Genomic DNA, 18,429 nt, shown 5'->3' with positions numbered 1-18,429 from the left:
TACATTTCATTACAGCAGGGGTGCCCACAAGGGGGGCTATGACGCAAACTGCGTCATTGAAATATTTGGGGGGGTTAAAAATCTATATAAATATGTTTGAGAGGGTGTAAAAATTAATCGAAAAGATTTTTTTCATGGAAGAACCCCTATGGATAGGCAATTGAGGGGGGTGCGTCATGGACATGAGGGGGGGGCACCACTGCATTACAGAGTCTAAACAATCCTTTCCTCTCCTTTTCGCCTCATATTATCTATTCTGGTAGACTTTACATTCTTCATCTTCAATATACCCTTTCCAAACTGCTGTCGCAAAGTATATTAAACTCTTTATCATCTCCGCGTAATACATTTTCTGCATCAGCATCTAGGGCTTGCGCTCTACTCCCATTCTCATACAAATCCTCAGTACATTCTTCCCATCTTTCTGACATTTTACTCCTTTTTCTAACTACCTTCCCATTCTTATTTTCTACTGCCATGGTAATATGCCTTATTTCTTCCAAATTTTACTTCCTTGTTCATTTTGATATTCGTATCAGAGGTGAGCACACTATCATCATAAAGAAAGTTATTTCTTGTCCTTATTATGTCTTTCCTTTACTTTACTACCAGTTCTACAGGGACATGAACACAGAAACGTTTAATATATTAAAAATACCCATGCTCTTTAGAGGGACTCGAATCCCTGATGGGTTTCGCCTTACGGAAGTTACACTAACGCCTCAAACCGCTCGACTACACATATCGGCTTCTCTGAGTAACTGAAAATACTTTTTATTAAACACTAAATCTTGCTGTCTTATTCGGATACCCAATATATCGGAAATATAATATATTTCTTACGTTTTAATAATACCAAATGTGTATTAATATTGGTAACAATTTAAAAATAATACTCATAATACAGTATTATTTAATATAAAATAAATTACAAAACCTCTGAGTAAGGGGTGATGGAACGAGTGGGTATTGCTTCTCAAACCCGATCTAATCCAGTGACCCGAACTGACCAGGATTGCATTAAAATTTCCCTAATTTCAATTAATCATAGAAATGTAAGTATGAATGACGAAGCAATGAAATCTGAGAGAATTCAAGAAAAAACTCATAAATGTTATTTGCCACATACTAATACACCTCCACATGTGTCCCATTGGTAATATGAACACTACTAGTATGTATTCAACTTCTTGCCATGTTCTCTCCAGTATGTTTCCTGTTACCGTTGTAATTGTATCACGGATTTTGGTTCGTTCGTATCACTGGAATTGTATTTACTGGAGTCACTAACATACCATCCTTGACGTAATACCAGAGTAAGAACTCCAAGGAAGCGAGGTTCGGCGAACATGACGGCTACCATATCGGTTCATTGCGTCCAATCCAGCTATAAAGAAATGCCGAATTGAGCGATCTCCGAATATTCAGTCCCAAGTGTGGGGCAATCACACAGTGTTGGAAGATTATATCCAGTTGTACAGCAACTACTTAGGTTACACGAACTCCTGCAACATGTCCAAATAACAGGGCCTCTTATTGTATCTTCATAAAAAAAAGGACCTATGATTCTATCCGTCATTGGATCACACTAAACATTCAATTTGGACTATCGCGGACATGTTCTCTATGTACACGTGGGTTTTCTGATCCCCAGATCCATACGTTATGCCGATTGAGACTCTCCAACACGTGAAATGTTGCTTCGTCTGAAAACAGAATGCTGTTAAGAAAGTACCGGTACGTGTTCATGTCGATACGCTGCAGCATTTCCGTAAGAAAAATCTTTGCGATACGACTTGTCATCTGGCTTCAATTGTTTCACAATCTGCACTTTATATGGATACAACCAAAGTCGCTTGTGTAGAATTCGATGCAGTATTTTTGGATACAAATTGGATTGCCAAGGACCTGACGGATGGATTTACTCGGGCTACTCTGAAACTCTGTTTGAATTTCTTTAACATTTTCATCTGACACACGACGATGAATACTACCAGATTGCTTTAGGACATTGCCTACTTTTTAGAAACCTCTTGACCACAGCTTAATTTGATTTAGCATCAAGTGCAACTTGTCCGTACACTTGTCTGAAATCTCGTTGCGTTAAATTCATGAATTTTGTCTCAGCATACCACACCAGTGCCTCCGTGCATTTTGAAGAGCTGTCATTTTTATTTATGCGACAGTGGCTCTGCGTAGTGAAAACAGGCGACTTCAAGTCAAGAAAACAAAACCTGAAGATCTGGTTCTAGATTAAGTGTTACAGTTGTTTCACAAATCGTCGTACTTCTTCACGGTAGTTAATTGAAACTACGAAGATTTGAACGAAACGCACTGATTATTCGTCTTCCTAAATTGAAGAATAATGCAGTGGTTTGGAGTGCAGTGATATACAATATATGTATATTGTTCATGATCTGTGGTACTTCTGACATCTACATGATAAGGGTTACAACCTCGTTCGATTACATTTTGATGATCCCTCATTAAAATAATCACGAGGCCCTTCTTTTCTGAGATTCTCACGCGTTATAATCTGATAAAGCTTGTAGTTAACGGGATGATCTACCTTTTCTCGGCACAAAAATTTTTATATTGGACCTTATGGGGAGAACATGGCTACCGAATTTCCTCAGTTTCTAAGGAACTAGGTATCTCTAATGGGAAAGAAAAAATTTGCAGCATTCTACAGAAGTTTATTAACAAGTTGAAATACTTAAATTGTATATTTGTCTGCTACTTTAGCAGAAATAAATTATTAAAAAATAAATAAATTAGTTTCTTTTTATACAAATTATAATATGTCTAACTTTGGAACCAATTATGGTAGAAAGATCAACTTTTTTTTTGTTTTATTCCTTGAGAAGAAACGACTCTAATAGTTTTAATCACAACCATATCTGATACGCCAATTAAAAATAGTATTTTAATATAAGTATTAAAGTCCACCTGTCAAAGATTGACGAGGGTAAGTCACGCCCCACTCTAAGCTTGGCCGCGGAAAGGGTGGGGGTGGTGAAATGGAGGGGGAAGGGGGTGGATGTCTGAATGAAACAGGTTCTCGATCAGTTTCTGAGATTACCTGTCAGCTGCCAAATACTGTTAACTTTACAGAGTTTGTCTCCCTCAATGGTTCCATACTAAGAGACTGGACTATGTGGTATGAAGTATCCTCTTTTCCCCGTTACCACTGGAACCTAGAAGTTCATCAAGATGCATTCTAGAGTGCGCGGGAAGAACAGTATATATCAGAAAACGCTGTTATTTTGGGATTTTTTTCCCTTCCGGACAAATATTATAGCATACAGTAGTGGCGAAGGGAAGGGGGCAGAGGGGTGCCCCCCCACAAGATTCCGACAATGTAAAGTCCTGGCCCTCATATATAGGTGTCCGTAAAAAAATGTCCCCTAAGTTTTTTTATAATAATGTCTTGGGAATATATTTCAAATTTGAGGTGATTTCCTGGTAGCCGTCATTTTCCAATATGGCCGCCGCCCTACGTAAATCTCTCTCTCTCTCTCTCTCTCTCTCTCTCTCTCTCTATATATATATATATATATATATATATATATATATATATATAAGGCCTATATATATAAAGAGAGAGATCGTGAACCAAGGCACTTAGAAAGATAATTTTGGTGTCAAACTATAGGTTTCTGAGGCCGATGAATTTAAATATGGCATTGTTTATTGCACTTAGAAACTTTACAACCTGGCAACACTGTTGTCTAACGATTAACTGTACAAAGTTACAAATGCGTATATGCACGCATTACTCTAGGATGTAGCGTACTTCCTCAGGACTAAACGAAACCTACTTTTTCTGGTAGCTTTCACCACGACAAGACATATTTTACATGGTAACATGAGAGAACATTTGTCTAAATCCAATATGGCAGCCAATATGATGGCTAATTACTAGGCAACCAAGTAATGGACTTATTCAAATGCCTGTCAGTCCTAATTGGCCTAGAGCCTAGAGAATGGGAGAAAGAGGCAGGATACGGTCTCATTGAAGAAGCGTCTCCTGAGGGGGCGAGGAAAATTTAAAATACTCCATTTTTTAATGAAAAACACGGTTTTGCCTCCTTGTCCGCAGACAACACTGCACACCAAATGCTATATAAGACGTTCTCTAAATAGCCCTGTTAGATCCAACCTGTATTGTGTGTAAACCGTGCATTTTCACGGGGGAACAGCGGAGCAAAAGCCCTGTTTTTTGTGATATTTCTGGTTTCTCGTGCTTACTTCGCTAAGACTAAGCATTGTAAGCCAATCTCCAATTATCCTATAGCAGTTTTAATTTCAGATCATTTCCTCCGGAGGCACCACGCACAGGGGGGAAAGCGACTAAAAATTGCGTGCTCCACAGAAATTTCTGCGAAGATCTCAAGCACCCGAGGGTGAATTTCGTAGCTCTTGGGAGAATTCCCCCCAGAATCATCCCTGAAATCATCACTGTCCTAGGGAGTTGAAACAAGAAGCAGGATACGCAAAAAAGAACAAACTTTCAAAGCATTTAAAGTTTAGGCTCGTTGCGCTAAGCGCCTTCTTAGGACGAGGATATGGGAATTGAAAAATGCACGTTTTCTTTTATTTATTTATTTATTTATTGAAAAACATGTTTGCCCTATTTTGTCCTCAGACAACCATGCAGACGACACACACCAATTGTCTTATACAAAAATGTTGCCATGATAGCTCCTATAAGACCCATTTGGAACGGTGTCCATACTGTGCATTGTTATATGGGGACAAGGGAGCAAAGCCCTGTTTTCTTTGACTTTTTCGTTTTCCGCGCTTACCCAGCTAAGACTACGCACTGTCAGTTAGTCTCGATTTATCTTAAAGAGTTGAAACAAGAAGCAGGATACGCAGAAAAGAACATACTTTCAGAATGATGACGTCCTATGGGTGGGACTTACAGTTTAACGTAGGATCCGAACCACTTGTGTCTTCATCGGGAATCAAACAAAGGACTCCATGATTATAAGGGATGAGCGTAACTATTCATCCACGACACACACATACAAACATATATATATATATATATATATATATATATATATATATATATATATATATATATATATATGCAGATATAGATGTATATATGCAGAAAAAAACTGGATAGATTTCCACATCACCCGAGGGGTACTATCCATGATGCGTTACCTTTTTACTTTTACAATGGAAGGTTCCTCTGTAGGCATATGAAACCATTGATTTGCAGTTTCTGTATTCAGATTAAGCTAGTGAGCTCCTTCGTGTCTAAGCGATTAGCGTACGCGCCTTTGGCGTGGGAGGCCCGGGTTCGATTCCCGGCGGGAGCTCATGTGGTTCGGATTCCACGTTAATCAGTAGGTCCACGTCTCATATAGCCTCGCTGCTGAACGGGACTTTAAACTCAAAATCAACTCAACTCAGATTAAGCTACTGAGACTATTCACTAATGACATCCATGCACTTATTTACAATATTTACATTAGAATACGAGTAATATTTTGTAAACAATAGGTTATTGCAAATGTTTACTGTGATGAATTACATATGAATAGTACAGGGGAAGAATGACGAATATCACATTTTTAGTAAGGTTTGGTTGTTAGGTTTAGAATTTTTTTCCCCCTGCACCAAGATATATAACATGGGTGGTAACAATAAGTTGTAATCCACTCGTGGATGTACCCATGAGTGAACTACAACCTGCATTCACCATCCATTTTATATATTTTGGTGCAGAAAAAACATTTTCTGAACATAGCCAAACCTGACTGAAAATGTGGCTTTCATCGTTCTTCCCATGTACTACTCATATTTGAGTGATATATGAATTTGTATATTTACACAAAGTGACAGTTTCTCACAAATAAACTTGTGCTTAAGAATGCGTTACACTGCCCAGTACATACTTACAATATGCTTTATATTTATGACCACTAAATAGTTTTATTGTTACTGACACCGAGGTTCACATCATTACTTTCTTTGTACCTTTTTTGTGGATTGTCATCTGCCTTCGTGAATGGCCTCTTTGGTTCCCTGATTGGAGGCCCACGAAACACACGAGAATCAGCGAGCTCTGGTAGTATACATTTCATATACGTAAAACCATCGCAGTTTTGGCACAAGGTCATTGAGGAAGTCTTCATTACGTTCTATTGTTATAATGGCATAATTTTCATTCTGATTACTAGGTATCTCACTTGCTACAGGGATGAACACGAAAAGATCACACTTCTTCATTCCAGCACAAAGCATTTGCTGTTGAATTTGGTAGTAGTACGTGTGGTTTTTTGGGAGAAAAAAATTTTCATTCTTGCGTAGCCAGAAGGATTTTATTTTTTCGCAAGCTTCAGCGATACTTTCGCAAAATCGTGCACTGTAAGGGCACTTTATTTCCAAGAGATATGGTTCTCCTTCATCTGGATAAACGACACCATCAGGACTTGCCCCTAGGAAGAGGTTTTGTTTATCTATGAATAGACCACAAGGAATAACAGACTCCTAGAACCTGCTCATATTTTCTTCGTGCTATAGCCTCGTGTGCTTTCCCCCAATTTGTCGCAACAGTGTTATATTCCTTAGGATACACCAGGTCCTTCACTATCTTTGCACAACTAGTGTTTTGTTTTCTGCAAGCAATCCTTTTTGCATTTGATGCAGTAATTCGGATTTTTTTCCCTCAAACCAAGTCTCAGTTAGGCTTTGATCACGTGTTTGTTCCTCAATTATCTTGATTCTTTCACTACTGACTGCCACCTTCCGTTCATAATAGTCCTTACAGGACCGGATATGACACGCCGACTTCTTTTATACAGCCCGCGAAATTGTCAGTTATTAAATTATCCGATAATTATTTCTTGTGAAAATGTCATATATTACCTTTTACAGCCCGTGACGACAGTAAGATTTCTGTGATTCGGCCAATCCTTGTTCCTACTTGCAAATGCCTGATTTATAGCATTTACGCTATTAGTAAGCCCTACTGAGGTCAATAATAGTTGAATTATATTTTTGCGAGGGGCGCATTGTTATAGCATGTTTTCTAACGCACAAAGGGATGTTCTGAATGGGGGCAGCTATGTATATGTTTAGCCAATGGAGCCATTTGTATCTTCGTGGCTTTGCACCCTAACTCCAAATAATAATAATAATAATAATAATAATAATAATAATAATAATAATAATAATAATAATAATAATAATAATAATAATAATAATAATAATAATAATATAACTTTTGCCTCCTGAAAATAACCAGATGGTAAAGTTATGGTCGATACATTTTTGGAATTCGAAGGCATTTTAGAATGCTTGTCTATCATCTGGCTATCAGAAATAATTGATCACCATTTTCTCTACATATCTATAATTTTCTTACAGGGTAGAAACACCTCCTCGGAAGAGAGAGAGAAAAAAAAGAGAGAGAGAAAGTGGCCGAACTTGGGCTATTGAACGTGAGGACAGGATGTTTACATTCGCATTGACACCTGCTGTGAAAACGGTCTCTTCATATCTCTCGGGATGAAAACAGAAGAAAAGGGTGGGCGCGGATGCCTTACCCTCGTCAAACTTCGTGACAGGTGGACTTTAATACTTATATTAAAATACTATTTTTTAATTGGCGTATCAGATATAGTTGTGATTAAAACTATTAGAGTCGTTTCTTCTCAAGGAATAAAACAAAAAAAAGTTGATCTTTCTATTTGGTCTAGGAATTAATTCGTGCGGGTGGACAAGAGATGGCGCAACGAACGGAGCGTTCCACAGTTCCGTGTATCCACACATGTGTTGCAAACCCCTGTCATCGCGTATCGTTCGTAGTATAGGGCAGTGGATTAACGCGTCAACAACACCAGTTTGTAGTTAAGTGAACATGGCGCAATTTGTGCCTGATAAAGTGTTTTTGCGGGGTGTCCTGCTGCATTACTTTAACATGCAGAAAAGTGCGACTGAAAGTCATCGTATTTTGGTGGAAGTGTATGGTGACCATGCTCTAGCTGAGCGAACGTGTCAGAAGTGGTTTGCACGGTTTAGAAGTGGTGATTTCGGCTTGGCAGACCAAGAGCGAGCTGGACAGCCAAAAAAATTTCAAGACGAAGAATTGACAGCATTGCTCGAGCAGGATTCGTGTCAAACGCAGGAACAACTTGCAGCAGCATTAGGCGTTGATCAAACAACAGTCTCCAAACGCTTGAAAGCCATGGGAATGATTCAAAAGATGTCACATTGGGTTCTACATGAATTGAAAGACAGAGACGTTGAAAGACGAAAAACCATTTGCGAATTGCTGCTTCAACGACAGAGCAGAAAGGGGTTTCTGCATCGAATTATTACGGGTGATGAGAAGTGGATCCATTACGAGAACCCTAAACGAAAAAAGGCCTGGGTGAAACCAGGTGAACCAGGTCCATCACAACCAAAACGAGATATTCACTGTGCAAAGGTTATGCTGTGCATATGGTGGGATATGAAAGGTGTGGTGTACTATGAGCTGCTGCAACCGGGTGAAACTATGAATGGAGAACGTTATCGACGACAATTAATGCGTTTGAAGCAAGCTCTAGCCAAAACACGACCAGAATGGGAGAACAGACATGATAAACTTATTGTTCAACATGATAACGCTCGCCCACATGTCGCAAAACCGGTCAAAACCTATTTAGAAAATGTCGGATGGGAAGTTTTACCCCACCCGCCGTATTCACAAGACGTTGCTCCTTCGGACTACTACTTGTTCGATTGCATGAACAACGATTTGATTGGACAGCGGTTTACTTCTTCAGAAGATATCGAAACATGGGTCTCTGACTGGATCGCTTCCAAGGATGAGGACTTCTTTCGCCACGGAATCCGTACATTGCCTGACAGATGGGCGAAAGTGGTGGCTAGCGATGGACAATATTTTTCTTAAGGTATTTATGTATTTTGTGTTTGTACTACAGCTTCAATGTGTGCGTACCAACCGCACGAATTAATTCCTAGACCAAATATCATAATTGGTTCCAAAGTTAGACATATTATAATTTGTATAAAAAGAAACTAATTTATTTATTTTTTAATAATTTATTTCTGCTAAAGTAGCAGACAAATATACAATTTAAGTATTTCAACTTGTTAATAAACTTCTGTAGAATGCTGCAAATTTTTTCTTTCCCATTAGAGATACCTAGTTCCTTAGAAACTGAGGAAATTCGGTAGCCATGTTCTCCCCATAAGGTCCAATATAAAAATTTTTGTGCCGAGAAAAGGTAGATCATCCCGTTAACTTTTAGTGCAATGTTTCACGCAGACAGAATGACACAACAAGAGAGAAAGAAAATTATAAATTTAGGAGAAAAGAGAAAGAGAGAAGATATCATATTTGTTAAAAGTAGGCCTACAGTACATTAGAAGCCTTATACAGACTCTCTGCATACAGTAAATGACGATGTTTTGTCGTCTTTGAGTCACTTCAAGCCACAGATCTGACTACTTCTAGGAATGCGGATCATGAGTCACGAAATTAATGTCCCGCTTCATCTCTGGGTGTAATACGACAAAATTACTTGAATTTGAAGCAAGACTAAAGAAAAACCGATGGAAAACTTACCCCTTCGTTCTCCTAAAGTTCTCAGCTGGAAGAAGAATCCTTTGGGACGTCCATCAAAATCTTCGTTATTAAGAACAAGATTCACAGCTTTGTATCCAGATACAACTACAACTCGATCTTTACCCAATTTTAAGCCCACTACGGGCCCATAGATGCGACATAAATTCTCCCAAACCAAATGATGATAACCAAACTTCTTCAGATCTCGCTTCAGCATCGGAAAATTACCAACTATTGGAAGCCACGGAGGACCTGAAGGTAATAAAATAAGGTAATTATACATTGAAATAGGTAGATTTATATTAATAGAGTGACATTCATAATCCACAAAGTTCAGAAATCCTAAAAATTTGAGTGCAAATTCTAAATTGTAGAACTTCTCTACAGGCCCGTATCCAGGAGGGTCTAGGGGGCCGTCCCCTAAATTTTTGCTGCCCCTTAAAAGTTTCACGGTAAGCTTGCAAATGAACTATAATATGTTTGAATCGGCGCCCCCTAACTTCTACCGGCCCCCCTACATTTAAGGGCTGGCTACCGGCCTGCTTCCCTACCTCAGGACTTTTGCAGCTAAAGGAATTCTTTTACGTCTTCTGGATTACATCGTTCTTTGGAATTGGCTTCTTGTGTTCTAGGACTTCTGCACTTTAAGGCCAGTGACAGCGGATGAATTTTGGTTCTTATGTATATTAATTGCTTTTAGAACATGCAAGCGCATGAGAAGACACTTATAAGCTAATGTGGTAGAGCGTTGGCTTCGCATTCGGGAGGTCGCGGGTTCTATTCCCGCTGCCGATCATCCTGACTGGGGTTTTCCAGGGTTTTCCTCAGTCTTGCCAGGCAAATTCTGGGATGGTACCTACTAAAGAGGCCCTGGCCGATACTTTCCCAAATCCTTTCCATTGTTATTGTTGTTGTTAGATATCCAGTGTAAAATGGCCTCTGAGCTGTATCTGATGATTGTTAAATAAATAAAATAAAAAAATAATTTCTTAAAAATAAAGGCAATTAAACGGTTCACAGGAACTGTCAATCTGGTGAAATGTTATTGACGAAATAACAGTTTATAAAATTACACACTAGTACTATAACCAGAAATACGCAATGTGACTGAAATCATAATTTTGTACAAAGTAATTTTATATAACGATGTTTTTACCTCTTCCCGGCTAACGTGTGTAATGGTCCCAAGTTCGATTACTGGTGCTGGGCATTTTCCTCTGACACAAACTCAAGTAGTGTTTCGGATCACGGTTTAGGTTGTAGATTCAATTGAATCGTTGAGTTCGAAAACCGGTCATCTCTATCGAAGCTAATTTGAGAGGAGTGGCAAACAAAACTGAATTAGTCAATATACATATGACATATAGGACTGTTTTTATTTTCGGACCGTAGAACTGACATTTTTCTACTTTCCAAAAATGAAAATAAACCTATATGCGAGATACATATTGAATAATTCAGTTTTGTTTGTCATTCCTCTCAAATTTGCTTCGATGAAGATGACCGGTTTTCGAACTCAACGATTCAATTTAAGATAGTCTTAGTACTGTAAAGAATGCTCAATCGAATCATGTTACTCGTACTACATTATTATCAGTAATGCTAGCTAAAACATAATAATAATAACTATAGGAATTTGGTATATCGTACTGAAGTTTCTCCAGGACAGTTAACATATTTTTCGAAGACCAAAATTGTTCCATAATCAAATGTGAAATAAACTCATGCCAGTACAGAAATCCTTCAATTACTGTGCATCCAATATCCATTACCACTGTCGCTTCGATATCCAAATAAGTATGCATCTGCTGTTTTATTTCTAGGGAAGATGAAGTGACTAATTTGCAGAATCCTTCTGTAATTGCTCCCAAAGTAAACCCTTGTAGTAATATACGTATATTATGTGATTTAATTTTTTTCTCAGTAAATTATTGCACTTTAAAGAGATATGGTCAATTGATCTTGTCTATTAACTCTTTTAAAATTAAATTTTTAACTATTGTCAGATTACTCAAAGAAACTGAACCTGAAAAGACATACAAAGATAGTATTAAACCTGAAGGACTGAATAAGACTGAATAAAATGAGAAAGTATTCGATTACGATTCAAGTATTAGACACAAATACAAGTCCGGAAGTTATTCTTAATACAAAATAAAACTTTCCAAAGCATTACAGCTAACGAAGAGTTTTAGTCCAGTGCTATTCAACCGGGGGTACGCGAAGATGTTTCTGGGGGTACGTAATGATGCTTCTGGGGTCTGCTAGAAATGTCGGTTGACAGTTCACTGCAAATGAAATTCGACAACTTGTCCATTTGTGAGTTTTGGATTTATGCTCGAAAAGAGTACAATGAAGTTAGTGACAGTGCTATTTCACAACTTCTTCCATTTCCATCAACATATTTGTGTGAATAGGGTTTCCCTGCATTAACATCAATAAAAGCGAAGTACATAAACTGCTTGAATCGACATTAAGCTCTGATTTTCGCATTCTCGAAGATTTGACCAAGAATCGAGGAGCTGGTGTAGCGAAAACAAGCTCAGTCATCTCATCAACAAGTTAGTTCTAAAGTTAGTTTTACTTTTTGAATTTTTAACATTGTCCTCAGTGTGCGAATTAACAGGGAGGATGAGGGGGAAATCCTCCTCAGTAGAACTGGATGCCTCCCATATGTTTTGAAATTTCCCAGGTTAAATTTTTTTGGATGTGCACTTTATCCCCTTGTAAATAGTCTTCTGATTGACACACTGATTGTCATTTTGCTTCGTCTCTATTTGCTCTCCGTTTTTAATCAACTGAACATGTTTGTGTATTAAGTTTAATAAGTTAATTTCGATTTAATTTCTTTTAAACAGCTTCAGGGGTACGCAATTGGGTGACGAACTGTCTAGGAGTACGCAAGAAAAAAAGGTTGAATAGCACTTTTTTAGTCAACCAGAGACCTGTAAATCGAATTCTCAGGGTTCTTCAATTTCCTACCACTTCCGTCATTCCACCATCATCACCTATCTCATCACCGTCTCTCTTAGCCTCGGTACATAATCGTGGAACGTTTAACCCTTTAATTGGCAAGCATTGATAGCATTACGTTACCATTAAATTATTTAGTTTGCTTTTGTGGTTGAACCATGTCTTCCTGATCATAATTTCGTAATTTTAAAAGTATTTTTGAACTTGGGTTTACAAAATACAGGGTGTTCATTTCAAAGCAACATTGCCACAAAATAGGGTCTTATGTGTAGCTACTGAGCAGCTTTACCCTATTATGGTAAAATATCATAAGAATATTCTCAGTAATTAGCAGCAGTTTCGTTTAAATATTTTCCTACAGAGCAAGAAACCACAAATAAAAAAAAATAAATAAAAAAGAACTTTCGCGGAACATAGGAGATAAAGCTTCTACAATACTAAATTTGACTGTCCTCTGTTGACGAAGATTAGAAGTATCTAAAGAAGCGACCCGCAAAGCATGTATATGAATATTGTATGAAAGCAATAACGCCAATTAAATGATCACTGAAGTCATAATCAGTGCGGATAACGCAATAGAATGCGATGTTGCTTCAGAGCAACAGTGCCAAATAAAGGGTTAAACTTTAATTAACGTAAATAAAACAAAATTTAAAAATATATAAATAAATAAACGAGCGATGTGTAGTCAACATGGCTGCTCGGTTCAAATAGCTTAATAATTACCTTTTTATTCTGAGTCTAACATCGAATACTCAATAAAGTATCGGTAATCAAAAATTAAACCGTGTTCATTTAAGGCAGGTTCATCAACCATTTGACTGTATAAATTTTGTCACCAATTATAAAATAGAGTACAGGATTTGAAAATTTCATGAAATTGAATATCAATGTTCTTTGATTAGAAACTGAATTTATGCTATTATGCACCATTATCAAAAACTAAACTTCTTTGCTTTTAATTAATGTAATTCATTTAAGCAATCTGTCATTTTGCAATTTTATGCTGCAACTGTTGGTAAAAATACTTTAAGTTCAATATAATTTTCAGCATATAAAACATACATGTAGAATATTGAACACCTACATATAAATGTTCAGTGTGTAAAATATACATACAAAACGAAAAACAGTATTTTGAAAGAAGAGAAAATAAAAATATAACGTTAGCCGTATGATGCAATTTATAACCTGCTTACTTGAGAATTAGATCTTTTGCATTTAAAAAAAAATCCCAGTTTCCTTTTTACTCATATCACCAGACGAATTTCGAAGAAGCAAGTAACAACAGTAATTGTATCAAATGAATTCTCTCTTTCTCATGGATTTAAATACTATATATTTTTTCCTTTTATAACTAAGTAATAACTAACCTGACGTAAGTACTTGATGATAATATGATGGTCTTTCCAGATCCTTAATACCTTTATTTTCTCTTCAGTTTTGGTAGAAATTATAGTCAGAAATTAATGTCCTGAAGACTTATATAACAAAGCCGTTTCAAAATATGTATTGCATGTGCCATTTTAAGGTATTTTCTTTTATTTTTTTAAAGGGAGTTTCACGTGCGTCACGTTTTAACGTTGAGATAATGTATGATGTAAACCTATAACTTAAACTACCACATTGGTTTTCCACGTGATTATAAGTCAGACCTTCCACTGACAAAGTGAGAACACTCTCTTAAGCTCAGATGTGACTTTGAGTTTTGAATTCTAAAGAGGAAAATTTGTATCCATAAAGACAGTTTCTTATGTATTATGTATTATTTATTGATTTATTAACAAATATATAGCTATAGATTCCATGTCCATTATACATAGATTCCAATAAATGGTAACATTAATAATAAATGAATAAATACTTTTAGTCATGATGCTTTAATCAGAAAATTCTTAACGTCTTACAATTATGCACCGAGGCTAAGGGAAACGACGATGATATTGAATGAAATGATTAAATGAAGAAAGTGAAAGGAAACGAGAAAATCCCGTAAAAATCCACGAAATCCACTTTGGGCGAGTTAAGATCAAACCTGGGACCTCACGAATCAGAAGTGAGCATTCTCCACTGGACCACCGCGACCAATGATGATGATGATAATAATAATAATAATAATAATAATAATAATAATAATAATAATAATAATAATAATAATAATTATTATTATTATTATTATTATTATTATTATTATTATTATTATTATTATTATTATTATTATTATTATTATTAAGGAGGACAGTTGTTAAGAAAATTTAGCATTTTACCTTGTGCCACTTAATATATTTGAGTTTTCTGAAAAGTCATAAGAAACAATAATAAAATTGTTGATTTTGAGCTGTTTATAATCAGTCGCTGATTGTGAGCCTAAATCTAAGTGTATTTTACCAACTGATTAGAATGAACACTAACTTTAACAAGAAACAATTATATTATCTCTTGTAAATTATATTATCAATTATATCGATTGTAAATTACATAACAAGAAACAATTATATTATCTCTTATTTTGTAATATGTTTTATTTAAACTTATATTGTATAGTAATTTTATTTTAGCCGGAAGAGTATATTTGCATTTATGTATAAGTTTAAATAAAACAATATTTACAAAATATTATTTTTTTAAAAATATTTTGAGAAGATCGCGGGAACTGGTACAGGAGTACTTTGTAAATCTCTAAATTTTGATGAATAAGTACTATATACCCTCTTCATCGTGCTATTATGTTAATCAGATAATTGTTTTGGTGTATTACTTATATTCTTAATTCTAAAGAGCAACAAATACTTATTTATACTTCCATCCACTTTTTGTATTCTTTCCAGGACAACATGATTAACATATAATTCAGGAGTCTTCGTCTTATGAAATTAGCATTTCCATTATTTCATCAAGCAATAAAACTTCGCTCTAATTGTTTTATAGTTATATAAAACGTCTTCCCATGAATAGTGCTTTTACCAAATTGAAGAACCTTAATGAAATGTAAATAAGAAAATTTTGGAAGATTAACATTTTCTGTTTGCAATATAATGACACATCAGAGATTGAATTGTATAATCACATCGACGATCTCGATGTGCTTAACATTTAAAGAGCTTATTAACGACTGTTAAGGATTTTTGAGGGTAATATAAGTACCTAGGTATTAATATGATTTCGGTATAGTAATTATGATTGTGTTACGTGTTTTAGTATTTGTAAAGTTGATTACTATGCAAAATTTTAGTTTTCCAAACGGATGCAAAGAAATACGAATAAAAGACAATTTGATATGCAATATTTCAAATCCCGTATATCATCAGTGAATTCACATTTATATATATTGCTTCAGTTACTTAAAAAGAGATCTTACTATGTTCCCAAAGAAAATATAATTTATAAAAAAGAATGAAAGAAAACTTCTATTTTCCAAAATTGTGAAAATTTCTCTTGTTTCAAATGTTTAAAAATGAGTAATTGTAAATTTTTTTTAAAATTATTGTATTATGTATGTAAGATTACAGTAGCAGTAAAATTAAATACACTGCTGAAATATGTTTTCTGATCTTTGAAAAAATAAAAGACTTATAGAACTTCAGATTCATAAACATACACACATTTATATATACCGGTATTATAACTTAATCCTTTCTAGATTAAAAAAAATCAGTCGTGTACCTTCATCTCCTGTTATATATTAAAAATATATTTACAGTGAATTCATAAAACGTGAGCAATAAAATATATCTTCCCTAATCAGGACTTAAACATTATTAGAAACTATACCTGGAGGAAAATTGTAAGGTTTCCGTACATCCAGATAAACAAGAAGAGTTATGACCACTACCAACACAGCTACTATTATAATCATCCTGAAAATAAAGAGAAATACTTAATTAGTAATAATAATATGCCGTATTTGCTATATGGGCTAATAGGCCTTGATGTATATATACACACACACTAGTATTCGTTATGTTAGAATGATGGAAAGAACTTTACGGGCCACACGATGAAACATTCAACTTTAAATCAAGTTGCTCCTGTATCAGCCTTAGCAGTTGATAAGTTGGTATATTTTAAAACGATTTGTTTAATGCCAGCAGAGCAATATAAATAATATTATTGTTTAACATCTGCCTAATTTTGTGGAAAGAAAATTATGTTCATCCCGTGCTCGCTCACATTTCTGATTGAAATTACAGAAAAAGAAATATGCAGGAAAACTAGTCCCTTATACTTTGAATTAGTAACAGAGAAGCACTTCTCCTGTACTTACTGCAGTTATCTGGAGCTTCTTTTAGACTTGTGGTATAAGCTATTGAGACAAAAATGGGTACCGGGAACTGAGTTTTACTCTTTGATACATTTTGATTTATGGACGATTTATACTCTTAGGTGAATTTTTATATGTAGACCAAGTAGAACATATCTAGCGCCAAAATAACAATTATTTAGTGCAATTTAATTTGATTTGATTTGAGCTTTAACACAGGCAACTTGAATTAATGTACGTACCACTATGATTGCAAATTGTTATATAGCTAATAAATAAGAAAAGACATTTAAGCTGCCGAAAGTGTGAAATATCACTTCTTAGAGCGCTTTAACTTTAAAATTGGAGGGTATAGCTCAAGAGATAGAGTGCATTCAATAGCAAAATTGAAGAAGGTGCACTGGCCCTCAGATCGGTAGATTAGTTGGATTTTGGGTATAATGTACCGGTACCTTAAAAACTAGTAGGATTATTTCCAGCATAAGTAATCTATACCGAATAGACGTGGTGAGAGATAATGTTTACATCTCATAATTAAAATATTTTATGACAACGTCCTACCCACTGGAATATCACTTCTCGTGAGGTCAGCGACGTCAGGCAGTGTCAGGTTTGGTCCAAGGAAAGATATGTGACAGTTCATAGTCACTAGATGTTTTTTGCATTCTGGCGTCAACTCAGCGTCATGAGGGCAATTGGAGAGCTACTTGAAAGAAAGAAGTAGCAAACTCCAGTCTAGAAATCCAACCTTAACGGCGAGTGGAGGCGATGTGCTGACCACACATTACCCTAAAGTCCTGACTCATGAGTGTCATAGACTGGACTTGCTTAAAGGATATTGCGTTGACACTGTCTAGTTTTATTTTTAAGGTGATTTTTTCAAAATTTTACCTTAAAAAATGCCTTTCTTGTAGTACCTCCTGTGTCTAGAGACAAAGGGCTCAGTTCTTTCTAAGAGTAAAATTACCATTTAGGGTATATTTCATGAAGTTTTGTGGTTAGCGAAGAGCTGATAAAAATTCATCTTTTTCCAATGTATAAAATTACAATCAAACACGACAAATTAGATGTAACAAGTGTTTAAAAATCACATTTGCTATATTGCTCACATTTTTCATATTTTATAACATTAAAACAAAGTTTTGCAAAGTTGTAGGTTTTGAGAAATAAACACATTGGTGTATCTGGAACCACTGGCGGATCCACGTGGGGGGCGGAGGGGGCGACCGCCCCCTCCAAAGGTCTGTTTTTACTTCCGACATTTGCCGTTGGGAGATACACAAATATGCTCTTTTCCCAACCGATCCAATCTGTGTGACAAGCCTAGCAGAGTCTGACCAAAATTTGTTTGACTTAATAGTACTTAATACAGACATATTTGAATTGTGACTACTTCTGTCCTTAGTTCCTTGAGACGGTCACCATAAGCCCCAAAGAAGCGAGCATATGATTCATTCGTTGGACGAACAGCTGTAGGAAGGAGGCTAAGACGACTCACTCTTTGAACTAAAAATGTGTATTTTAAAATTGTGTCCTAGAAAAAGATGTGGAAATGAAATTCGGGTCCCGAGAGTTCAATTACTTTTATCTTGAATAA

General features: G+C 35.8%; 1 protein-coding gene across 1 annotated transcript in view; it reads right to left on the bottom strand.

Annotated features, from left to right (window-relative positions):
* LOC145662405 (methyl farnesoate epoxidase-like) overlaps positions 1-16,427 on the bottom strand; it is a 44,236-nt gene extending 27,809 nt beyond the window's left edge. Inside the window, exons 1-2 of the mRNA XM_081727944.1 lie at positions 16,343-16,427; positions 9,599-9,850 (exon numbers count right to left, since the gene is read on the bottom strand). Of these exons, the coding sequence (XP_081584070.1) occupies positions 9,599-9,850; positions 16,343-16,427 (337 nt within the window). The remainder of the gene's footprint in view (positions 1-9,598; positions 9,851-16,342) is intronic.
* Positions 16,428-18,429: the final 2,002 nt, after the last annotated feature.

The sequence above is a fragment of the Thermobia domestica genome, chromosome 10 (assembly GCF_964235325.1).
Source record: "Thermobia domestica chromosome 10, izTheDome1.hap1.1, whole genome shotgun sequence".
Classification (NCBI taxonomy): Eukaryota; Metazoa; Arthropoda; class Insecta; order Zygentoma; family Lepismatidae; genus Thermobia; species Thermobia domestica.
This window is presented reverse-complemented; position numbering and strand designations above follow the sequence as displayed.